Source organism: Gracilinanus agilis, chromosome 1 (assembly GCF_016433145.1).
Source record: "Gracilinanus agilis isolate LMUSP501 chromosome 1, AgileGrace, whole genome shotgun sequence".
Taxonomy (NCBI): domain Eukaryota; kingdom Metazoa; phylum Chordata; class Mammalia; order Didelphimorphia; family Didelphidae; genus Gracilinanus; species Gracilinanus agilis.
The window spans coordinates 636,704,473-636,731,029 of NC_058130.1; the positions used below are offsets into that span (position 1 = coordinate 636,704,473).

General features: G+C 38.5%; 1 protein-coding gene across 1 annotated transcript in view; it reads left to right on the forward strand.

Moving 5' to 3' along the window:
* MATN2 (matrilin 2) overlaps positions 1-26,557 on the forward strand; it is a 198,920-nt gene that overhangs the window by 104,016 nt on the left and 68,347 nt on the right. The window contains exons 5-7 of the mRNA XM_044683928.1: positions 4,836-4,958; positions 9,032-9,154; positions 23,715-23,837. Coding sequence (XP_044539863.1) covers positions 4,836-4,958; positions 9,032-9,154; positions 23,715-23,837 — 369 coding nt within the window. The remainder of the gene's footprint in view (positions 1-4,835; positions 4,959-9,031; positions 9,155-23,714; positions 23,838-26,557) is intronic.

Here is a 26,557-nt window from a genome sequence, read left to right on the forward strand (position 1 = left end):
GAAGGCCGAGCCAAGCCTGCTCCACTCTGTAACCACAGAAGAACAAAAACCAGATTTTCTTCTTCTAACTGTTGATCTTCCTTTCACAGCTCTTCCCAAAACTCCCAACTTTCTCTTCTTTCCAAAATTGTCACTCCAGTTCAAGGAATTCCCAAGACCCAAAGTTTTAGCCTCCTCTCTGGGCAGGGAACACCAGAGAGAGAGACAGTTGGGCTTAACAGAACTTCCAACTCCTCAGGTCTCCCAGACTTCCTAAGTAAGGTTCCTCCCAAGGCAGTCTGACAGTCTGACTGGATTCACATTCCTGTCACTAACTTACCAAACCCCAAATCTTATAATATTCCCATTATTAATAAATGTTTACTGAATTCAATAAAATGTTGAATAACAAAACAAGGAAGTATATAATCATTCAATTCAGTTTGGCAAACATTCATCATTCTATAGTTTAGAATATAAAGAGAAAAAGAAATAGTCCCTGCTCTCAAGGAGTTTACAATCTATATCCTTTTACATATTTTTCTTAGCTCCCCAATTAGACTTGTTCCGGAAAACTTGTATATTATGTTTTTTGTAGCCTCTTCAGCTCCTAGTATGTCTATATTCTCTCTACCATACCTACATTTATATTTATATAAATGTGTGTGCATATATGTATATGAATGTATTATAATATAATATAATATAATATAATATAATAATAGTATATAAGTATATATGCTAGATACTACTTCGTATGCTATATATATCCATTATATAGATTTTTATATACATATTTTTTGAAATTTATTTCTTCAAGGATGAACATATTATAAATTAGATACATTTGTAGTACTAGCCAAAATTTATGTAACACTTTAAAGTTTGCAGAATGAGAACATAATGTCTCGTTTGCTTCTCACAGAAACCCCACGAGGTAGGATTGGCCAGTTGAATACCATGTCAACTTTAGGCTGCCATTAGAATATTGAGGTGTATGAACAACAACTTGAACATGAAATAGCTTAGTTTCTTTTTTAATATTATTTTCAGAGACTCTAGGGACAGATTTCCAGGGATCTGTGAAATTGGATGGGGAAAATATCACATTTTTCCCCATTTACTTTTGGTTTCCTTTGATATTTTATGTTTTTAATTTTTTTTTTCAATTTAAAACCACCACCCCGAGAAGATCATAGGTTTCATCAGACCTTCAAAGAGACATAAAAAAAGGTTCAGGACACTTGGAGTAATATAGCCAGCATCATCGTGAAACCCTTTTATTAAACTTGCCATTTCTGAATAGGGCAATTTAGCTATATTGGGGGGTGGAGAAAGCCAGGTTGTACAGGTGAGTACAAGTGTCTTTGTATGTCTGAATGACTGTATGTGTGAATGTGTATGTTTACTTAGGAAGTCATTTTAACTGTAACTTCTTTCAACAGTAGACTTGGCTTTTGATCTCTGGGCACTGCCAGATGTTAGGAATGTGTGTCTTCCTCCAAAAATAACCTGTTTCTGCTCAGTATTATCCATGTTGCAGACTGTTCAGAAAACCCTTGGAGTGCAACCAAATTTTAAATCAAGAACTATAAATCTCCACTTTTTAATATATAGCCATAAAATATTCTTTATCTTTATAAACAGCTACTGGTTGCTTGCGAAATGATTTCTTTCAAGTCATTCAGAGACCAAAAATAGCAAATATGGTTCTAGTCTCTGTGTGCTTATGACTTTGTAGCCAGGAGAGCTGGAATATAATAGCCAAAATATTAGACTCCTGGGTCCTATGGGAAATATTATAAACTTCAAAAGAACATTATGTAAGGATAGATTATTTTGGAAATAGAATGAGACATGGGAAAATACAATCATTGCTGAGTTTTAGGTGAAGATTACTATACACTTCCATCTTCACACTCTTCCCCAACTAGACCTTAGTTACTCCTCTATTTATTTATTTTTATTTTTTACTATACCAGAGATTTATTATTATAGAGAATTTGTAATAAAGAACTCCTTTTCCAATTCAAATTAGCACCTCCTCTGAAACTTAGAGTCTTAGAGAATTGCCTGGGGAACTGAGAGAAGTGATTTGTTCAGAATTCCATAGACAGTATGTGTGAGGGATGGAATTTGAACCTACTTTTTCTTGACTGTCTACTACTGTTCTACATTGCTTTTGTACATGGCTGTTTTTTATAATTTTTTCAACCAAAGGAAATTGTGTAAGGTATGTAAGAGTCTTTTAAAGAAAAAAAAAGAATATTTGAGCTGGATGTATCATTAATCCATTGGGTTTTCAAAGCTCTTATACTCATTTTCTCTATGATAGAGTAGTTGGACTGCTGTAGTCCTTAGAATTCTAATACCCAGGGGCAGCTGGGTAGCTCAGTGGATTGAGAGCCAGGCCTAGAGATGGAAGGTCCTAGGTTCAAATCCGGCCTCAGACACTTCCCAGCTGTGTGACCCTGGGCAAGTCACTTGACCCCCATTGCCCACCCTTACCACTCTTCCACCTAGGAGCCAATACAAAGAAGTTAAGGGTTAAAAAAAAAAGAATTCTGATACCCACAGAATTAGCAAGAATAAATGACTCACATATGGACAAAAGATAGAGTTCAAATCCCTACAACCTTTCAAAATAGCTACAAAATCAAGACTGGTTCCAACTGTGTAGGTCAGAGTTCCTAAATCTTTCAAAGTTGTTTTTACAGTGTTATCATTATGTAAATTGTCTCCTGGTTCTGCTCACTTCACTTTGTATCAGTTCACACCTAGGTTTTCCTGAAAACAACCCCTTCATCATTTCTTACAATGCAATAGTATTCTATCAAATATGTATGTGTATGTATACATATATATCTTAATTCAACCATTCCCTAATTCATGGGAACCCCTCAATTTCTGACTCTTTGCTGTCATGAAAAAGCTGCTATGAATATTTTTGTATATATTGGTGCTTTTCCTCTTTCTCTGATCTTTTTGGGATATAGATCAAAGCTCTAACACCCTTTGCTTCTGTCTTATTCAAGGTGCTCAAAGGACCTTGAAATTTTGCCTCTGACCACCTATGATCTTAGACAGGTCACCTCAGTTCTCTCATTTGTAAAATGAGGGCAGTTAAATTGGAAAATTGCTAAAAAGTCTTTACATCTCAAAATTCTATGATCTAAGAGAACTCAAGGGTTAAGGAACATGCAATATCTGCCAGCCAGCATTTGCATCAGCATGACTGTGGTAATTGCCCTGCATACCTATGAATATTAGCCTGCATATAAACTTTGATAAATAATCAAGACCTTATTGGTTGTTCTCATTAATGATAATGCTAAAACAAAAATTAAAGCAATTGAATGGCATTTGAAAGATGAGAAATTGGCTTTTGTTAGGATTTGGTTCCTATCTCTGTGTTTTTGTTATGGTTAAACTCTAGCATTTGGCTAATGTCTGATCATGAGATTAAGACTATGTGGGTGTTCTGTTCCTAACCTAATAGTTTGTTGACTGAACAAATGGATATTAGGAATTTTTGTACTTAAGGAGCCTTAGCACACCAAAATGATATTTTTAAGAAACCTATTAATTAGCCTGGTAACAAAAAGGTAAACATAGTTTCTTGCCCTTTTGACTATTTAGTCATCACATTGACATTACTAGTTAATTAATATATCAAATACATTATCATCTCTTTGGTAGCTTGGTATAGGAGAAAGAGGACTGGGAGACATGAGACCTGAATTTGAATCTCAGCACTGACTGAGTAGCTGTGTCATGTGCAAGTTACTTTTCTTAGCAGCTAGATAGATGTCATAGTAAATAAAGAGCTGAACCTAAAGCTAGGAAAACTTGAGTTCTGATCAGACATGTAATATTTTTGTGACTCTGAGCAAACCACTTAGGCGCGCTGTCTGCCTCAGTTTCCTCAAATGTAAAAGGGAAAAAATAATAGCACTGCCCCCCCCCAGGTTTTAAAAATCAAATGAGATAGATAATATTTGTAAAGATATGCACAACACCTAGTACAACATGTTCATTGTTTTTCAGTTATATCTGATTCTTCATAACCCCATTTGGGCTTTCCTTCCTTCCTTCCTTCCTTCCTTCCTTCCTTTCTTTCTTTCTTTCTTTCTTTCTTTCTTTCTTTCTTTCTTTCTTTCTTTCTTTCTTTCTTTCTTTCATAAAAACCCTTACCTTCCGACTTGGAGTTAATATTGTGTATTGGCTTCAAGGCAGAATAGTGGTAAGGGCTAGGCAATGGGGATTAAGTGACTTGCCAAGGATCACACAACTAGGGAGTGTCTGAGGTCAGATTTGAACCCAGGACCTCCCATCTCTAGGCCTGGCTCTTAATACAATGAGCCACCCAGCTGCCCCATTTGGGGTTTTCTTGGCAAAGATACTGGAGTAGATTGTCATTTCCTTATCCAACTCATTTTACAAATGAGAAAACGAAAGCAAAGAGGTTAAGTGACTTGTCCATGGTCACATAGCTAATAAGTGTATGAGGCCAGATTTGAACTTGTGTTTTCTTGAATCTAGATCTGGAGCCCTATCCATTGCACCAACTAACTATCCATAGCACATAGTAGGTGTTTAATAAATGCCAGTTCCCTTCTTTTCCTCTATCTCTTCCTTGAATTTTATTGTCTTCCTTTGTAAAATGAGGCTTATAACATGTGCATGATGTATCAAACAGGGTGACCATGGAAAAGTGCCTTTTAAATCATAGCTATGTAGACAGTGTAGACCTGAGTTCTCATTATTACTGCTCTGTCCTTGAAGATGGTGCCTGTGTATTACCTATCTTTGATTTAATTTTACTTTAACTTTGAATATTTTTCTTTCCTCTATAGTTGTGGATCACTGTGCCTCGGCAAACCATGGCTGTCAACATGAGTGTGTAAATGCTGATGATTCCTATTCCTGCAGATGCCATAAAGGGTTTGCTCTTAACCCAGATAAAAAGACATGTCACAGTAAGTTATGACATTCTGGTGATATTAAGTGGCTTTAGGTATTGAAATCCCTCAAGGCCAGATTAACCTTTGATTATTCTGGAGGATTTATTAAGCTTTTCCTCTCCTTTTATACTTTAATGACCACCCTTTCTTGAGCTCTCTCAACCTTCTTGACAAGTTATTTCAGTCTTTCCCAAGATTTATACTGTGGAGAATCAGAGAGATAATTTTTCATAAATCTATACTTGGAGGGGAATAGAGAACCCTACTTTCCTCCCAAATAGACCCTGACACCAGATATGATATCTGACATATCATTTGCTGCTAACATAACTGTATAAATATTTATTGGCAGAATTTTTAAAAACTTTTTTCATTGGAATGTCATAAGAGAGAGTATTAAGCAATTGATCCATCCAGATCCAAAAATATCCTAGTTTAAGAAAGCCTGATATAAGGCAAGCATACTAGTGCACATCTGTAATCCCTACTACTGGAGAGGCTAAGGTTGGTCGATCTATTGAGCTCAGGAGTTCTAAGCTACAGTAGAGCTAATGCAAATCAGGGACCCACACTAAGTCTGGCATCAATATGTGAGCCCTCAGGAAGGGGACGGTGGATCAAGCTGCATATAAGGAGAACCAAAATAGCCCAGGTCAGAAACAGAGCAGGGCAAAGTTTCTATGCCAATTATCAATGAGACTAGCCCATAGGTGACTATTTGGGCAAAAGAGGGAGACCTAGTGTCAAAGAAGAAAGGAAGAAAATGGGGAAAGAAAAAAGGAGAGGAAGGAAGGAAGGAAGGAAGGAAGATAAAAAGAGGAGAAAATGGAAGAAAAGACTGGTATAACAAAATCTAAACTTCAAAAAAAATCAAAATTAAGAAGTGTTCACACCCATTTTTCAAAAAGTCTGACAACTTAATATTGTAAATATAGAATTCCTTTAGTATATATAAGTATTTGTTTACTTGCCTGACTGAAAAGCTTAAGGCTCACATATCAGGAACCAAAACCAGTTGAAGATTAATTTTTAGATGAAGACAAAGCAGCTCTGAAATATAAGCTAGTGAGAAAACAGGATTCAATTTATTTTTTAATGACTTTATAAAACTTTTCATAAACATTTATTACATAAACAAGGAATTCAGTACTTAGAAACACACGTGACTAAAACAAACAAAAAAAGAATGCCAATACTTAACCTCCTTGATATTCTTCAGTTCCCCTCAACATCCACCACCAGCAGAGGCCAGGATTGGGGGCAAAGGGGAGTGAAGGACACATCTGGATGGATAGTTAACATTAGAGATGAGCAGCTGGTCATTAGTTTTCTTCTTTTGTTCTAGCCACCTGCCAACATTCTCCCTTTAGTTCCAAGTGCTATAAAAGGACCATAGAGAGAAAGAAGGAATTTGGCTGTAGAGTTGGTGCACAGGCATTCTTTATCTATAATTCTGTCTAATAGGGGGATAGTATATATATATATATATATATGTATATATATATACTAACTAAATACACATGGACCAACCAGCTGACTGATTTTAAATATCCTACAACTGAAAATGCTGTTTTAATTTTGAATCTAATTTTGAATTAATTCATTCTATTGATGGCACTATCCTAAGTATGAGAGGGAGGAAAAATAGATGTAAGACATAGTCCCTATAAACCCCAAGAATTTACAGTTTAGTTGTTGGCATAATATAGACACTCATAAAATCCTAAATTTTCCAAAGCTGCAAATGACCAGGTGTCAAAAAAGTGGTAAAGGCAATAAATTCTATAGGACTTTAGGGGAAAAGGAGGGCAGTGTTGGTTGGAGTGGTCAAGGAAGGCATTGTGGAAACCTGAGGGCCAACATGTTGTATGAAAGGAAAATAAACTACTTGGAACCAGAAGGCCCATCTTCTACCTGATTCTGCCATAACCACTAACTAACTTGTGAAGTTCACCTTTCTGCACCATGGCTTTTTTATCTATAAATGGGCATAAGTAGGATTTGCCTTGCTACTTCACAGTGCTGCTGATTGAATAGGAGACAAACAAATGATTGAATAAGAAAATGGAGATGAAAGCTTGCTTATAGTTAGGTATAAAATATTATTGGATATGGCTCTCAAATTGGACTTTGAAGGAGGGGTAGATTCTGGATAGGGGAAGAAAAGAGGGAAGGGCATTCCAGAAGAGAGGAACAAGACAGATAAAGAATTGGATTGAGGAATAATGCCTTTCTTCTATTTTCCATAGGACTTCATTCTATTAATCATCCCCTTCCTTATGAAACCTTCAATTTCCTCCTCTCTCTTGGTTCTTTTCTCTCCATCTGATTCTATAACTTCTGTGCAGATATCCCCTATTCTAAATAATAATAAAAATGGCTATCATTCCATCCCAGTTTTCCCCTTCATTGCTAAACACATTTATACTTGCTACTTTTACCCCGTCCCCAACAATTCACTCCTCAACCTATCATTAATCTTACTTCTCTCCCCACCATTCTACTGACATTTCTCCCTAAATAGTCACCAATATCTTCCTATTTGCCAAACTGACTTTTTTTTCAGTTCTCATCCTTGACCTCTTTGTACCATTTAAAATTCTAGATCATCTTTCTTTCTTCTGAATAGCATCCTTTGGCTTCCGTGACAGAAATTCTCCTATTTACCTATGTCATTGACCTTTCCTTTTTTTGTCCACTTCATTGTCTTTTCTTCTTTTCCTCAGATGGGAATGTGTCCCCACTTATCCCTCTTCTGTTTTCTTACTATAATCTCTGTCAGGGATGTAATCTACTCCCACTGTGTTAACCATCACCTCTGTAGAAATAATCACCTAATTTCTATCTTCAGCCCTATTCCCTCTCTCAAACTGACTTTGTAGGCAAAAGAGAAGGAGTCAGTGAAGAGGGGGAGAGAGACTGAAAAAGGAAGAAAGACTGATTCATTCTGCTTCTTGCAATGGTTATAAGTGGACCCTCAGAGGAGTGAGTTTCACTCACAAGCCTAGAGATTGCCTAGCACTTAACCAGCAAGCATCACAGGCTGGACCTTCTGGGATATTGATCTATTCTGTCCCTTCCACATCCCTCCAACCTAGCACTGAAATATCCGCAAAAGGAATTCCCTTTGCAATAGTCACAAAAAGCCTTACAAAAACCACATAAACTGACACACCAAAGAATGGACCAACAACATTAATAATAACAGGTCACATTTATATAATGCTTGAAGGATTGCTAAATTCTTTATAGAAGTAACTTCATGGAAAGGGACTGAACACCAAATGGAAGAGTACTAGACTTTTCATGGATGTGCAGTTGAAGGGTTCATTTGCCATAACACTGAGGAAACTCTCAAAAGCTGGAAGAGCAGCTGATACAAATATAACCGAGGCTTGCATTCCTTGATAGTATCTTAGAATAACTAAGTGAGGGTAGCTAGGTGGCTCAGTGGATAGATCAATGGCCTGAAGTCATCAGGACCTGGGTTCAAATCCAACCTCAGAAACTTCCTAGCTGGATGTCCCTAGGCAAGTCACTTAACCTTTTTGTCTAGTCCTTGTTGCTCTTCTGTCTTAGAATTGATATTAATACAGAAGGTGAGGGTTTTAAAAGAAAAAAAAATAACCATGGATTTATAAAGAGATCAGGCCTGATTACCTGTAGGTCCATGAGACATAGTGAGGGAAGGTATGCAGCTATTATATGATCAGTATGTACCATGGACAGCACTCAGGTGCTCACTGTGAATGAAGAGACATACAGAATCAGAGTCAAGAGAATATAGGTATAAAGTCAAGAAGAGGAAGAAAGAAGAGGGATCAGAGAGAGACCAAGTTAAATCTTGTTAGGAGAAACAAACTCAAGCCCAGAACCTTGTCCCTAATAGGTGTTTTAATAGATATTTGTTGATTATTGAATTTTTCTGAAAAGAAAAGAAAAGAATAGAAAAGGGAGGATGCATAAATACCCAATAAATTACCTTCTTAGAATTTTACCTATAAAACAAGCAATGAGTTATTGCTGGGTATCATTTGGTTTCCATAAATCAAAGTCATTGTTTCTGTTCTCTTTTTTTTTTTTATCAGAGTTGGACTATTGTGCTTCCCTTAACCATGGCTGCCAGCATGAATGTGTTAATACAGAGGACTCTTATTCCTGTCGATGCCTGAAAGGATTTAATCTGAACCCAGATAAGAAAACATGCAGAAGTAAGTCATTCACTGTGTCAGGCAAGAATGGCACCACCCCATGTCACTGTCCTGAGTTTATTATTTTCTTTATTCTTTATTATTTCCTGGGGGGAAAACTTGATAAAACACACTTATATACACCCAACTCAAATGTATGATAGGCACTATTTATCCATTCAATCTGTCTTTTGGTCTTTTTTTTGGCTCTGGATCTGTGATTTCATCAACATAGAGACATTCTGGTGTGGAAACTCTCTCTAATAATGGAGATCAGAATTCCTCTTAGAGAGTTACCTACAGCACAGTGGAGTTAAGAGAGTAAACTATGGTCACACAATTAGTGTCTAAGGCAGAACTTAAATGCTTTTCTTTCTCCAAGGCTCATGCCTTGCTCTCTCCCTCTTGATATTTATTTGATGCTTGTATTAAAATGTACAATCCGCAGGGAAGCTAGGTGGCTCAGTAGATTGAGAGCCAGGTCTAGAGATGGGAGGTCCTGGGTACAAATTTGGCCTCAGACACTTCCTAGCTGTGTGTCCCTGAGCAAGTCACTTAACTCTCATTGCCTAGCCCTTACCACTTTTCTGCCTTGGAATCAATATATAGTATTGATTCTAAGACAAAAAGTAAGGGTTTTAAGGAAGAAAGAAAAAGAAAATATACAGCTTATAATGTTTAAAAACTCCTCCCAAGTATCCAGTCCCGCTAATAACAGCTCACGTTTACCCTTGCCTTTTGTCTTAGTATTAATTCTAAAACAGAAGAGTGGCAAGGTAAGCAATTGGGGTTAAGTGATTTGCCCAGGGTCACACAGCTAGGAAAGGTCCGAGGCCACATTTGAACTGAGATCTTCCTGACTCCGGGCCCAGAGCTCTGTCCACTGCACTCCTTAGCTTCTCCTTCAATGCATTAAGCTTTGCTTTCTTCATAACAACCCTTTGAAGCAGGTTGCACAGATATTCTTACCCCCCATTTAAAGATGAGGACACTAAGGCTCAGAGTGATCTGCCCATGGTCACACAACCAGTAATTCTAGAAATCAAAATCTGAAACCAGGATTCCTGTCTCCAAGTCCAACTCACTTTCTACTGCATCATACTAAAAAGTACTCTAGTTCTCCAGTTCTTCTGATGGTCTGATATAGCATCACTTAACTATAGCATTCAACTAAAATGACCAGCGTTCTCATTCATTTATTCATTCATTTATTTGTTTGTTTGTTCATTTGCTTTATTTATTTATTTGGTTGTTTGGTTGTTTTCCCATTCATTCATTCATTCGTTTGTTTGTTTATTAAACCCATACCTGGTTCTGAGGCAGAAGAGCCCTAAGGGCTAGGCAATGGGAGTTAAGTGACTTGCCCAGGGTCACACCACTAGGAAGTATCAGAGGCCAGATTTGAACCCAGGACTCCTGTCTCTAGGTCTGGCTCCCAAATCTACTGAGCCACCCAGCTGTCCTCCCAGCATTCTCATTTAGAGAGATGGCTGAACTCTCCTTTACCTGTGAGATCCCATGACATTCAGGCTGCCCTAGTCTCATGATAAGATCAGGCATAGTGGGCATCTGTATTTCCCAAAATTTAACCCTATATCTTATATTTTACTATGTGTCAGCAAAATTTACTTATGTAATTGAGTATTAATTATGTATGTATATAATTATGATTTAGGTTTAGATCTATCATTTAGATTTATGTAATTATATATTTAGATTTAATTTTATAATTATATTTAATATTTTTCCAGTTAAGATTCATGTATGATTTATATATACTCTACCCTAAGCAGAAGGTTACAGAAGTCTCATTTTAAAACTAAATATGGAGTACCCTGCCTTCCTGGAGAAGACAATACAGTATGATAACAGTGCCTGGACTTAGTCCAGCATTACATGGAAATCTTAATTTAGTTCCTACAGAATGTAAAAACAATTAGAGGATAATTTCCACTAGGCCACACACATGCACAGAAATGCTAGAATTCGATTTTCAGACTTGGCCTCTTCCAGATGTTGCCCACAATTTTTTCTTTGGATGTGTGTGGCTAACCACCCACAGAAACCACCCACAGGTGACTTATTTGTGGGGTGTCAAAACTCACTTGGATGCTTCAAGAAAGCTGTGGCTTTTGTCAGTACAGGCACTCCCTAAGATGTATCATAGCCCCTCCAGAACTTGAGAAATGCCAAGTCACCAAGCCAGGCACTGGGCTAAGTACTGGAGATACACTGAAAGACAAGCACACAGTCCCTGCCCTCAAGGAGCTCCCATGCTCACTGGTACATACAAGACATACCCAGGGTGAATTTAAGGTAAATGGTTTTGTGAGTTGTGGTGGCCAAAAAAGTTCATTCCTGGAAAAGAGCCTCTACACATTGAGCTAGACTGGCTGCCTGAGATGAACACATAGTCAATCAACAACCCTTTTACAGCCTTACAAAATCTGCTAGCCATTGTGCTCTTTGAGAATCCAGGGTCAAGGGCAGCTAGGTAGTACAGTGGATAGAGGACAGAACTGGAGTCAGGAGGACCCGGGTTTAAATCTGGCCTCAAACACTTCCTATCTGTGTTACCTTGGGCAAGTCACTTAACCCCAATTGCCTGGCCTTGCTGCTATTCTGTCTAGGGATTGGTATTTACTGAAAGTAAGGGTTTTTAAGAAATAAAGAGAGAGAGAGAGAATCCAGAGATAGAGGATCAGAGGCATAAGAACAGAGCTTTAATAGAGGAAAGGGACTGAGAGAGGAGATACACATTTATAATGAGCATAATATATTCCAGGCACTTCGGTAAGTGCTTTTACAAGCATTATTTCATTTGATCCTCACAACAACCTGGGAGGTAGGTGCTGTTTTATTTTTGTTTTGTTCCATTTTTACATTTGAGGAAACTGAGGCAAATAGAAGTTATGACTTGCCCACGGTCACACATCTAGAAAATATCTTAGACTAGATTTGAAGTTGGGTCTTCCTGACTCCAGACCCAGTGCTCTATCCAATGGCCACTTAGACAAGAAAATATGGTACAATCAAAAACATGCTGGCTTTAGATTAAGGGTCCCCAGTTAAAACCTCAGTTGTGACATTTATTGCCAATGTGAACTTGAGCAAATTGTTTATTCTCTCGGGGCCTCAATTCCTCATGTATAAAATAAGAATTTGGGCTCCAAGATCCATTATAGACTCACTGTCTTAAGTGTGTGATACTAGGCTCCTACGAACATATACTCAAGGGATGTATCCATATGAACAGATAGAGATTGTGTTCCCGTAGGCTTCATTGTGCATTACTTTCTAAATAAAGTAGAAACAAGCCAAGAAGAATTCAATTTATAAGGCTCCCAAGATTTCTCCCAACCTCTCCTCATTTTCTTACTCCTAGAGGAGCACTCAAAATGAATCTGTCATTAATGTGGACAGAGGCATTGGAATCATCCCTTTGAAAAGGGTAGGGCCATTTGGATTGGCTCCAATTAATCAACAAGCATTTATTAAGTAACCACTATGTGCCGGGCATTTGTTTGGGCTCTGGCAATATAAAGGCAAAAGTGCAACAGTTCCTGCTCTCAAAAAACTTCCATTCTAATGAAGGAGACAACATGTCTATGTGTACAATATATACAAAATTAATACAAAGTAGTTTTGCACTAAACGGAAGCAAGTAAGGAAGGCTTGATGGCAGAGAGGAGGAGAAGAACCTTACAAGCATGGAAGACAGCCAGTGCAAAGACAACAAGATGGGCAATAAGAGTGCCATGTCGTGATGAAAAACATGGAAGCCAGAGCTACCTTCAGAGCTGAGGACCAGGGAACTAAACCACGAGAAAGCCTGCCTTCCCCTTCCTGCATTGCCTCTTCTCTGGCCCTACAAAACTGTTGACTTCGGTAGGGATTTGCTTTGGACAGTAGCTAATTAACATCTGTTCTGTTGCCCACTTAAAATGGGGTCCAATTCCCCAAAGGTTTTCTATCCTACTAACTTGGCATTTATCATCCACTGCCTGGTCAGTGTTAATTTTTCTTTTATAAGTGTCTGCCTCATCCTCTCTACCAGACTACATATTTACTGAGGGCAGGGGCTACGATTTGTAATAACAGCTGAAATTTTTTATGTATGTTGCCTCATTTGATCCTCATGACAACTCCCTGGGCTAGTCGATACAAGTGTTATCTTTCTCCATTGTAAATATGGGGAAACTGAGGTTGGAGAAGTTATGGCTTTCCCCAAGTCAACAATCACCTCCCCTGACCCTCCACCCCTACATTCATAGTCCTTGATTCCAGAAATGTTGGCTTCTCTCCAAATACTCTTTTTTCCTGTTCAGAGACAACTGGAAAGGGTGTGGAGGAGAGGTCAAAAAGCACATCTGCCAGAACTTTCTCATCTTTGCTAGTAAGAGCTAGCATTTATATGGCACATTAGGGTTTGCAAAGCATTTTGCAATAATAGTGCCTCCCCACAATCAATTGATTACTCAATAAAAATGTATTAAGTGCCTACTATGTGCCAGACCCTGTGCTAAGTGCTGGAGAGTGGCTAATGACTTACTCAGGGTTGCATAACTACCAAGAATCTGATATCAGTATTTTAACCCAGGTCCTCCTGAGTTCACCCATCCAGAAGCAACTGAATAGCTCAGTGAATAGCGTGTTGAGCCTGGAGTTAGAAACATCCACATTCAAATCTATTCTTACATATTCACTATTTATGTGACCCAGAGCAAGTCCCTTAACCTCTGTCTACCTCAGTTTCCTCAACTATAAAAGGAAGATAATAATAGTGTCTTTTCTCCCAAGGTTATTTCAAGGATCAAAGGAGATAATATTTATGAAATACTTAGCACAGGGCCTGGCATATAATAGATGCTTAATAAATGCTTGTTTTCTTTCTCCTAACTCCAACTCCACTATCCCACCTAAATGCCTCAACATGTTTGTCATTGCGTGGATCCCAGAGGCTTCCACTGTCTTAGTCTAAGCACCAAAAGAGTACATCATCCCCTACCAAACCTAGCAGCCCCTTCTTCTGTCCTCCCACCAATCCAGGCACATGGCCCCAACTCAAGGGGCTCCCCAGAGCGTGGCTGCTTATGGCGGCTGCCCCTCACTCTCCCTCCTTGCTTGTTCTCACTGACCAAAGGATTCATTTTCCTACATCCCTCTTCTACTTCACTCACTCAAAAAACACTTCACACTCTCTCACAAACACACCCAAAGCCTGGATCTCATTAACACTATGCCAAACGTGTTTGGATCACCAGCACCCAAAGAATATATCTTCATTCTTGAAATAGCCAAGGAATTTGCAGATACCTAACAGCTGTGGGCGAGAGGAGCTGGACAGAGGGGATAGAGAAGAAAGTCAGAAAGGTCTGAGCTCATGTCCTGCCTTTGGCACATAACTGGCTATATGACCTTGGCCCAGTCATATAACCATACAGAGCCTCAGTCAACTCTCTTAATATAGTCTGCTGAATAGTCACTACCCATCTGTGTTGGTGGAGAAAATTAAAAAAAAAAACTCAGAGAAACAGTTGCTTCTCTCTATAACTTCAAGGGCCTTGGAGTCTAATGCAAGGTCACATAAGGAGGATGGGCGGTACCCAGTTGACACTATGTCATGTTATTTACTTTTTGTGTCCCTCCCCTTACAGTGTCTTGCCCATGCTTAATATATGCATGTTGAATTGCATTGACTAAAGCTAAATGGGCGCCAGGAAAGCCCTCCTGCCCTTCAGTCATGCAGCCTGGGAAGGCAAAGTCAGCCCCAAACCAGGAGTGGAATGGAAAGAGAAATGAAGAAAATGGTAGAAAGAGACACCCATTCAGTCTTATTTGCTCCAGAATTTTTCAGGGAGAATTTTCCATTTGATTTTGTTTGTGGTTAACAATGCTCTCCAAAATGCCATCAGGGAGAGTATAAGGAAGACTAAGCCCAACACTTGAGCATAAAACCTTTAAAGTGGTCTGCCTTGCCGTGGGAGTAGAAATAATATCTCCTCCATTTGGTGTGATCCCACTTCGGGCGATTCAAAAACTGAGTCAGTCATAAAGGATTCCACATTCCACTGTTTTACAGAGCCCTAAAATTAGTGACAGGAAATAAAACTGGCCCAGAGAAACACTTCTGCAAAGCATTATAACCATCTTTTAATTTTTTTCACTATCTTTTGTTTTTTACATCTTTCTCATTTTTGGATGAGCAGCTATGTGGCACAGTGGATAGAGCACCAGGGCTAAAGTCAGGAAAACTCACCTTCCTGAGTTCAAATATGGTCTCAGATACTCACTAACTGGGTGACCCAGGGCAAGTCATTTCACCTTGTTTGTCTCGGTTTCTCCTCTAAAATCAGCTGGAGAAAAAAATGGCAAACCACTCCAGTACCTCTGCCTAGAAAACCCCAAATGGGGTTACAAAGAGTTGGACATGACTGAAAAGATGGGATAGCAACAACATTTCTGAATCAGTCTCTCTCTTTCTCCTCCCCCCTCTCCCCCACACACTAGGAAACCATTCTTTGTTAGGAAAAAAAATCAAAAAGAGAAGAAAAAATACAAAGCAGTAGAGGAAAATTAATCCTGTCTGAAAATATGTGTGATATTCCACATCCATAGTCTTCCACCTCTTTAAAGAAGTGAAGGAGATAAATTTTCTCAGCTTTTGTGGGGGAAAAGGATAGAGGCAGCCTTAACCATTACATTTCTATCACATTCAAGGAATACTAGATCAAGAATTGATCTCCCACAGGATATAAGATGTAGGGCCAAAAAGAATTCCCCCTCTAATCCAGCTCTCCTTCCCCATTTTACAGATAAGGAAACTGAGGCCTGAACAAAGTCATAAAGATAATAAGTATCAGAGGCAGAGTTTAAGCCTAGGTCTTTTTGACACCAGAACCACAGCTCTTTCCACTACATCAAATTTTTTCAATTAGGTTGCCATAAGATTTTACAGAAATTAGGTTAGTGGTAAATAGAAATGAAAAGACATATATGGTGGATGTGAAGAGGCTACAAGATACAGCCAATAACCAGAATTTTTGGAATACCATAAAAAATAGCATCAGGGGCAAAAGGAAAGGAGGTGGGCAAAAATGAAAGCTACCAGATAAGCCTGAATGCTGCACTAGCATCTGGGATACATATATCAAAGGACCAAGGAAGGCTTTCAGCCTGTCAGATTGACCCTTATCTGAAACTTGTGTATAAGAAAGTTGCAGGAATCATACAAGATGTGAAGATGAGTCACAGTCTTTCACAGTGAGGTGAATCTCCACATGGAAGAGATCACAGATCCATCAAACCATCCACTATGTAGAAGAAGGTGAATGGCACTTTATGGGCAGATTCTTTCAATTTCAGGTTTGGAGACATTGAAGTGTCCAAGCAGGAAGCTCAGATTAGGAAGCAGGAGACCTGAGTCTAAGAGGAACAGTATAGTTGTAATAATAAGAGAGAGGCAGTCAGGTGGCTTTGTGGATAGATTGCTGGGCCAGTCAGGATCAGAAAGACCCAAGTTTATATATGGTTTCAGACACTTAATACTAGCCATGTGGCCCTGGGCAAGTCATTTAGTCTCTGCCTGCCTGTTATCTCATCTGTAAAATGGGGATAATGATAGCATCTACCTCTCAATGTCATTGACCTCGAACACTTAATAGTAGCTGGTGACCCTGGACAAATCTCTTTAAATCTGTCTGCCTAATAACACCTACCTCCCAGGGTTGTTATGAAATCAAGTGAGATATTTGTTGCTTTTTTAAAATAGCAAATTAGATATTTTATTATTTTCCAATTACATGTATTTTTTAACATTTAGATTTTTTTAAATTTGAGTTCCAAATTCTCTCCTCTCCTTCCCCTCCCCTCTCATTGAGAAGGCAAGTGATTTGATGTGTTATATATGTGCAGTCATGCAAAACATTTTTCCACATTAGTCATGTTGTGAAAGAAAATACAATTAAAAAAAGAAAAAGAAGCATTTTAAAAAGTATACTTTGATCTGCATCCAGACTCTGTCAGTTCTTTCCCTGGAAGTAAACAGCATTTTTCATCATGAGTCCTTCAGAACTGTCTTAGTTCATTGTATTGTTGAGAATAGCAAAGTCATTCACAGTTGATCATCATGCAATATTGCTGTTATTATGTACAATATTCTTCTGGTTCTGATTACTTCACTCTACATCAGTTCATGTAGATCTTTCCAGGCTTTTCTGAAACCACCTCCCTCATCATTCCTTATACTTTAATAGTGCTCCATTATATTCATATACGATCACTTGTTCGGCCATTCTTCAATTAATGAACATCCCCTCAGTTTCCAATTCTTTTGACACTACAAAAACAATTGCTGTACAAAGAAGCTGTTGGAGTCTGCTTGCAGATCAGAACATGCCATTTTTTACTTTATTCTTTCATGAGTTTTTTTTAATTGCCTGTGTGATGTGTGCCATATTTCATGGCATGAGAAATATGGAAATATATATTACATGACAGCACTGGTTTGACTTATCAAACTATTTACCACCTCAGGGAGGAGGGAAAGAAGAGAGGGAAAAAATCTGAATTGCAAAATAGATAACAATTTCAAAATTTGTTTCTACATGTAACTGAAAAACTTAAGTTAAAAGAAAGAGCTGCTATAAATATTTTTTGTATACCTAAGTCCTTTTCTTTTAAAAAAAAAATCTGTTTGGAATGTAGACCTAGTAGTGGTATTGCTGGTCAAAGGGTAGGCACCATTTTATAACCCTTTGTACAGACTTTCAAATTGTTCTTCAGAATGGTTGGATCAGTTCCAAACTCCATTAGCATTATTTTCCCACACATCCTCCAACATTTATCATTTTCCTTATCTGTCATATTAGCCAATCTAATAGGTATGAAATGGTACCTCAGAATTGTCTTAATTTTCAATTCCAGATAAGATATTTGTAAAGCACTTTGTAAACCTTAGAAAAGTGCCATATAAATGCTAGCTCTTAAGTAGAATAGTAAATCAGAGTGCCACTTACTACCTGTATGACCTTGGACAAGTACTTCCTCTCTCTGAGGCATGGTTTCCTTATATGCTATATGAGAGGGAGCAACTAGTGGACTGAGAGTCCGGCCCGGAGATGGGAGGTTCTGGGTTCAAATCTAGCCTCAGACATTTCCTAGCTATGAGATCCTGGGCAAGTCACTTAACCCCATTGCCTAGCTCTTACCACTCTTCTTTTTATTTTTAAATTTAAAAAAAAAATTATTTTTTAAAACCCTTACCTTCCATCTTAGAGTCAATACTATGTATTGGCTCCAAGGCAGAAGAGTGGTAAGGTGATCCCCCCAGGGATCCCCTGAGAAATATTTTAACAACTCCCCCACCACCTCCCCAAAAATGTGTTCAACATACTTTTAAGTTTAATCCGAATTAAAAACATTTCTTCCATCACTTTAAGACTAAATAATCAACAAAACAATAAATCAAATCCTGTTACTTCAGCTATAAAATGGAGAAAATAATAGCACCTACTTCCCAGGGTTGCTATAGGGTTGGAATGCGATATTTGTAAAGCACTTGGTAAAATCCACCGTATCTATTAGTGCGACTTATTGTTATTATTAACTGCAGGATGTTGTAGGTGACTTTTCTAAGATTGTGTTAATAGATGAGTTGCTGGTCTGTACTGGTGGAAGGAATTTCCACAGTTCAAATTCCCCCACACTGATGACATCTCAGGTCTAGACCAAAACATACACACACACACACACACACACACACACACACACACACACACACACACACACACGAGAAACTGTGACTAGGAGATAAAGGTGGATCTTCCAACTTCTAAGTACAATGTGATTTCATTTACTCCTCCCAAAGTTTCTGCTCTCCTTTTCCTTCAGTTTTCTTCTTTCCTCCCTATTCATTATCATGCATATGCAAACATATTGATAGCCAGTTTGGGATCTGTTAATCTATGGTGACATATAAATAAAAATAGAAAGCTATAACACAGACTTTATAAAATGGTGAAAAGGGCACTGGATGAGAAATTAGGAGAGCTGGTTTCTCATCTTAAATCCAATAACAAATTGTGTGAACTTGGACAAGTCACTTAACCTCTGAACTTTAGTATCTTCGTCTGTAGTAGAAGGAATCAAGGTAAAGGAGAAAGCACACCTGACCTAAAGGAAAACTTGGGTTTAACTACCAGATCTGCTACTTGCTATTAATGTGACCTCAAACAAGTCAACTTCACTTCTCTTCAATTTCTTCATTTAAAAAAAAAAAAAAGGAGAAAAATCAGGGTCTTGAAGTAAATGATCTCTAGGACTCTTTCCAGCTCTAAAAGTAAGAATTAACTTATCTCTCAGGTCTGTTTCTACTTCTGTTTTCCTCTGCTGGTATGTAAGAAGTTCATCAGTTACAACCATTTCAGTGGGTAGAGCACAAGACATAGAGTCAGAAAGACCTGCATTCAAATTTGGCCTTAGAAACTTCCTAGCTGTGTAATCCTGGACAAATCACTTTAACTTCTATTTATTTCAATTTCCTGATCTGTAATATGGGGATAATAATAGCATCTATCTCAAAGTATTGGGGTGAAGATCAAATAAGATAATAATTGTAAAGTGCTTAGCACACAGTGCCTGGCACTATGTCAATGTTAGTTATTATTCACTTCCTTCTCTGAAGTTTTCCATCTCCTCTGATAGACAAGTAGGTGATACAATGGAAAGAGCACTGGATCTGGGGTCAAGAATACCTGAATTCAAATCCAGCCTCGGACATTTACTAGCTGTGTAATCCTGGGCAAGTCACAACTTCTGTTTTAGTTTTGTCAACTGAAAAATAGAGATAATAATAGCACCTATTCCTCCATTCCACCCCTCAGGACTGTTGTAAGGATTCAATGAGATATTTATAAAGGGCTTACACAGTGCCTGTTTTGTTCAGGACTCCCTTTATTACCCCATTTGGTGTTTTCTTGGCAAAAAGATTGGAGTGGTATGCTATTTCCTTCTCGATCTCATTTGACAGTATAGGAAACAACTTCGGCAGCATCACACAGTACATAGTAGGTGTTTAAGAAAATGCCTGTTTCCTTTTTTGTCCACAACTATCTTTGTACATGGTCCAGTCAGTGTAGGGATGGATACACATGAGAAGTTGATATTGCTTTAACATTTTCAATCAGAGAAATAAACCACAAATTACCTACTGGCTAGACTGTAGCTTTTCTTGCACAAAAGGAATAAAGTTTGAATGAAGAGGTTGGGGTGGTCTATTACACTAATGTAACCTGAGGCATCATTAGAGACATTTCCAATGGAAATCCCACCTGGATTTCATCTTGGTTTTCATGAGATGGATGCTGTCTGGCATTGGGAACTCATCTGGAGCAAGGTTAAGAATGGATCTCTTGCTCATTGTAAATGCACTTCCCTCACTCTCATACATGGCTTTATTGTCGGTTTTTTTAAACCCTTACCTTCCATCTTAGAATCAGTACTATGTATTTGTTCCAAGGCAGAAGAGTGGTAAAGGCTAGGCAATGGGGGTCAAGTGACTTGCCCAGGGTCACACATAGATGGCTTTTTCAGTGTTTAGTGAGAGTAGACATGTTGATCCTTTCTTCCACTACCACAGGGCAGTAGCAGATGTCAGTTTTCCCTCCCTCTCTAAAGGCTGGTTAATGTTCATGTTATCCAGCTGGTTACTATACACATTATATGGCTAGTTAATATACACAATATACAGCTGGGCAGTGTTCAGGTTATACAGAAAGAAGAGACAAATTAGCTTTTCTCAACATCCAATAGGTTTTGGCTGTTGTTCTGGGATTGGGTTTTGGTTTTTGTTTTTTGGCAGAGAAGGGTATCAGCAAACAGGCAACAGATTATGGGAAGAGGCATTTTAGAGCACACATACACAGACCAGGAGACGGTACCTAGCATCTTAGAAAGTAAGCTTCATGAAGGCAGGAATTATATTCTCTGTATGTTCTATATCATACCCTACTTATTTTTTATTTATAATAATATTTATAATGATGGGAATAAAATACCCACCAACTCATATTTTTCAATGTCTCCATGAATCTTGGGATCCTGGAATTTTTTAGAGCTGAAAAAAACCCCACTTTAGAATCACTAAACAAGGCACAGGTAGTTAGATAGAGATAGAGAGATCATTGGATAGAGAGCCAAGCCTGGAGATGGGAGGTCCTGGGTTCAAATTTGACTCCAGACTTTTCCTAGCTTTGTGACTGCCATTACTGATCTTCTGCCTTGGAATCAATTCTTAGTATCAATTCTAAGACAGAAGTTAAGGGTTTAGGGGGAAAAGAAAAAATTAAAAAACAAGAATAATAAAACAAGAAAATAAAAAACAAGCAGTGTGGTATAATAGAAAGAATGCTGGACCTGGAATCCGAAGGTTATTCTCATTTAGTTGTGTCTGACTATCTGTGACTCCATGAACCATATCATACCAGTACTGTTCATGGGGTTTTCTTGGGAAAGATACTGGAGTGGTTTGCCATTTCCTTCTCTGGTGGATCCAGGCAATCAAAAGTTAGTGACTTGCCCAGGGTCACATAGATAGGAAGTATTTGAGGCCAGATTTGAATTCAGGTCTTCTTGATGCCAAGCCCAGGGCTCTGTCCACTAAACCACCTAGATGTCCTAGGAGTTAGTAGATGCTTGCATTTAAATCTATATTCCAACATTTCCTAGCTGTGTGATTTTTGGCAAGTCACTTAAACTTTATGCATCTCAGTTTCTTATCCTGTAAAATAGGAATAGTTTGTAGTGTAAAAATAAAATAGGTGAGCCAGATAGGAGGAAAATAAAGGTTCAAAATTGATTCTTATACTTTTGATAAATGTCATTCAAAAGTATCTTCAGTGGTAAAGTGAAGTAAAGCTCAAGGATGAACTTCCCTTCAGGGTCAGGCACAAGGAATGCTAAAGAGACTATTGTATAGAAAATTAAACTTCTCATTTATAATATATATAAGGGTAAAGGGATTTTTAATTCTAATGGATTCTAACTCCACCCAAATAAACTCCCAGGTTCCACAAGGAACCACTTCTCCTGTGGTTCACAGGCTACACTAATCCTCCCTAATCTAAGTAACAAAATTTATACTATTCTAACTAAAACTACCACTATAATTCTTAACTTTGCCTTTAAGTTATAAAGATAGCCAAGGCTGGCTGGTTGAGTCTCAACAAGAATCAGGTTAGGACTCTGAGCCTTAACAGACTCAGAGTCCAAACCAAAGACCAGGTTTTCTTTGGTCTTTTCAGAGTTTAACCAATCTATACACAGTAACAGATAAATGAATAGTGTTTTCCAAGTTGGAAAAGAAAACACTCCCCTCCTTCAAGTCTTTCACTCAGACAGAGATAGAGAGAGGCAAAAATGTTACCTTCTCCAGCCCTGTGAGAGAAAAGAACCTGTGTATGGCTCTGTCAACTGCCAGAAGCCAACTGCCAAAATGCTACACCCAGAGAGTGTAACTGTCATAGAATAATGGTTACAACTGCCAATAGTTGAAATTAACACTCTCTCTCAGCTCTATTTGAAACTCCAATTCTTCCTCAGTTGGCTTCTCTACTTCTTATCTCTAAACTAATAAAATAATACTTATTTTCTAATATCATCCTTAAAACTTCCAAAGTTCTATAGAAATGTGAATTATTGTTAGTTCCAACCCCTTCATTTTACAGATGAGTTAAATAATATATAAGTATAATATGATATAAATAGATGAGCAAACTAAGGCCTGGGGAAGTTAAGTGGCTGTCCAAGGTTACAAAGGAAGTAATAATAACCAGGGTAAGAGCTAATATTTATATAGTACTCTGATGTTTACATCACACTATATTTATATATATATATGTATGTATACACACACACATATATATACATATATATGTATGTATGTATGTATTTTTAACCCTCATCTTCCATCTTAGAATTGATACTAAATATTCTAAGACAGAAAAGTGCTAAGGGCTAGGCAATTAGGGTTAAGTGGCTTGTCCAAGATCACACCGGAAGCGTCTGAAGTCAGATTTGAACCCATGACCTCCCATCTTCAGACCTGGCTTTCTATCCACCTAGCTGCCCCTATTTATATTATTTTTACTTGATCCTCACAACAACCCTGTGATGTAGGTACTATCATTATTCCCATTTTACAGATGAAGAAACAATGGCAAACAAGGTTACATGATTTGCCTAAAATCACACAAGTATTAAAAGTCTGAAGCCGGATTTAAAAAAGTAAGGCTTTCCTGCCTTCTATCCACCTTTCCTTAATATAGTTGCCCAATCAAGATAAGAGGAAAGGATTTGAATCCAGGTCTTATGACTTGAGTGTGCCCCCTGGACTTGTCCACTTACTGCTGATCTAAGACTAGAATTCAAGTAATCTGACCCCCACCAGACCAATGGTGTCATGTACTAGACTACATCAATCCTTCTATGGCCAGGGACTCAGAAACTGCTTTAGGGTCACCAGTCACTGTTCTCAAAGGAAGTAGGAAATCAAACTCTGCCTTTTAAATCTTTCTATCTTCAGGAATCAACTACTGTGCTCTGGGAAAACATGGCTGTGAGCATGAATGTGCAAATGCAGAAGACGGTTACTACTGCCGTTGTCGTCCTGGCTACACCCTGAACCCCAATGGGAAGACTTGTAGAAGTGAGTATCGGCCCAAACTGCCACACGTCATCCCATACTGCTGAACTTTGTGCATGTGAGGACCTAAGGGGATTCCTACCCCAAAAGGTTTGAAATCTATGGCCAAACAGCCTTGTTTTGGGGAAGGGCAGCACAGATATCATACTTCGTAGTAGACAGATCAACTGTCAGTGGGCAAGCATTTCCAAAGTGCCTTTTATGATCCAGGTGTTAGGGATACAAGGATGAAAATGAAAGAATTCCAGTGGGGGTGGGGAGGAGTGATTACCTCCCAAGGTAGTCCATTCCCCTTTTAGATAGTTTAATTGTTAATAGCATTTATTAAGCTCTTATGTGTCAGGCAGGTCAGCTAGATGGTGTAGTAGGTAAGAGTACTGAGTCTACCATAAAGAAGATCTGAGTTCAAATCCAGCCTCAGATATTTACTAGCTTTGTGACCCTGGGCAAGTCACTTAACCTCACTTGCCTCAGTTTCCTCATATGTCAAATGAACTAGAGAAGGAAATGGCAGTGTCTTCTCCAATGTCTTTGCCATGAAAATCCTAAATGGGGTCACAAAGAATTAAGGCTGAGATGACTGAATGACAACAAAAGTGTCAGGTACTGTGCTAAGTTTGAGGATGCAAATACGAAAAGAATAGATCCTGCTTTTATAATCTCACACAGGTAGATACACATAAATGAAGCTGAAAAGCTGGGGGTGGGATAGGGGTAATCGGAAGATGAAAAGAGGGTAAGGCACCAGTTTCAGGGGCAAGATGGAAAAGTCAGAGAAGTCCCAGAGGAGTGGAGCCAATGAGAACTGAGATTTCTAAAATGAGCTCCCTCCTCCTTAAAAAGAGGTTTGGAAGTTTATGGTCCCATCCTCTAATCAGAGAGGTGGGGGTAGTGATGAAGGGGAGTCTAAAGGCAGATGGGATCTTATGGGATGATGAGTTTTTTCCCAATAATGAATTTCTTAGGATGTGATAGAGAAGTTAGAGAGATCCCAGAGTAAAATAGCCAGGTGAGAAATGAATTGTTCTCATATTTTTTAGGAGACTCAGTGGATAGAGTACTGGGCCTGAAGTGGGGAAGACCTTAGTTCAAATCCAGTCTCAGACATTTCTTAGCTGTGTGACCCTGGGCAAGTAATTTAACCTCTTACCTGACAAAAGGACCTACTGCATCCATTGGAGAAAGAAATGGCAAGCCACTCCAGTATCCTTGCCAAAAAAAACCCAAAACACATGGATAGCTATTGTCCATGGGATCACGAAGAGTTGGGCACAACTAGAGAGAGAGAAAGAGGGGGGGCTAGGTCTATAGGGGTTTTCCCTCCATTCAACTGAGCCTGAATCTACCTCTCTGTGACTTCCTTCTACCTGCTGCTCCTAGTTATGCCCCCTTGGGCCAAGCAAAAGTCTTTTCTCCCTTCTCCATAACCACCCTTCAAACCTTTGAAGACAGTCGTCAGACTCCAGCTGATTTTCACATACTAGTATTATGACTGTCCTCTCCAGATACACTATTGCTTTATTATTAAACATGGAAGAAAGAAAGGAAAATTGGTACAAGGGTCTAGGAGAGGCAAGTCTAAAGGAATAAGCATCCCAATTACTGCAAAACTGAACTGAGTGTAGTGGGGCATTTTCTTTTTTAGCATTTTCTTAATTCTCTCATATAACAGCCCACAACAAAGCCCTATTTGATGATGTAAGCTCATGGAAAATTACAGACTTTGCCAACTGGAAATTCTGTAGCTTTTTACAAGTCATAGTCTCCACTTTGCTTGTTCTGGCCAAAAGGGCTGGGGACAATGTATGTTAAATCAGGATGGATTCCTGTAAATCTGACATATATGGCGTGGGGGTGGGCTGGGGGTAGGGGAGAAGGAGAACAAGTCACATCTTCTGAGGAAAAGGAGGGTTCTTTATATCATTCCTGATAGCCATAGACCTCAGCCTGTTCACCCAGCTAACTGCACATCTGTAAAAGCTTTAGGGACAAAGATACATTGTGAATGAGAACAGTGCAGCTGTTTAATATTTGAACCATAAATTGTTGAGAGAGAAAGTTTCAAAGTCAAAGCATTAGGTACAGACTTGTCCTCATAAAAGATTGTTTCCTTTTGAATCCTTAAGAATGACAGTTACCCAGTATGAACATACTAAGGACTGACTTTTAGAATTGCCCCTAAATACAATTTTCCAGGAAGTTGGTGTAGAACTGGAGCTAACCCAAGCACTTTCCCAAACCCTGTCTTCACAATATTCATGAAGACTCTAGTCTTAGCTAGCATTCTGCCTCTGAAACTGTAAGCCAAGAGAAGAAACAAACAAAGTGAAAGTCTGGACTAATTAATTCAATTTGGTAGATATGTATTCACTGCCTATTATGTTCAAGGCTTTGTGCTATGTAGTAAGGGATAAAAAATAAAATTGCAATACCTGCCCTCAAGAAGCTTATAGTCTCCTGGAAGATGGGGTAAAGTATGGCTTGTACATAAATAAGAATTATGAGAGAGACAGACAGACAGACATACACAGAGAGAGACAGACAGAGAGATAGAAAAAGGAAAGAAATAAAGAAATAAGAAAGGGAAGGAAGAAAGGGGAAAAGAAAGAAAGAAAGAAAGAAAGAAAGAAAGAAAGAGAAAGGAAGGAAGGAAGGAAGGAAGGAAGGAAGGAAGGAAGGAAGGAAGGAAGGAAGGAAGGAAGGAAGGAAGAAGAGAAAGAAGA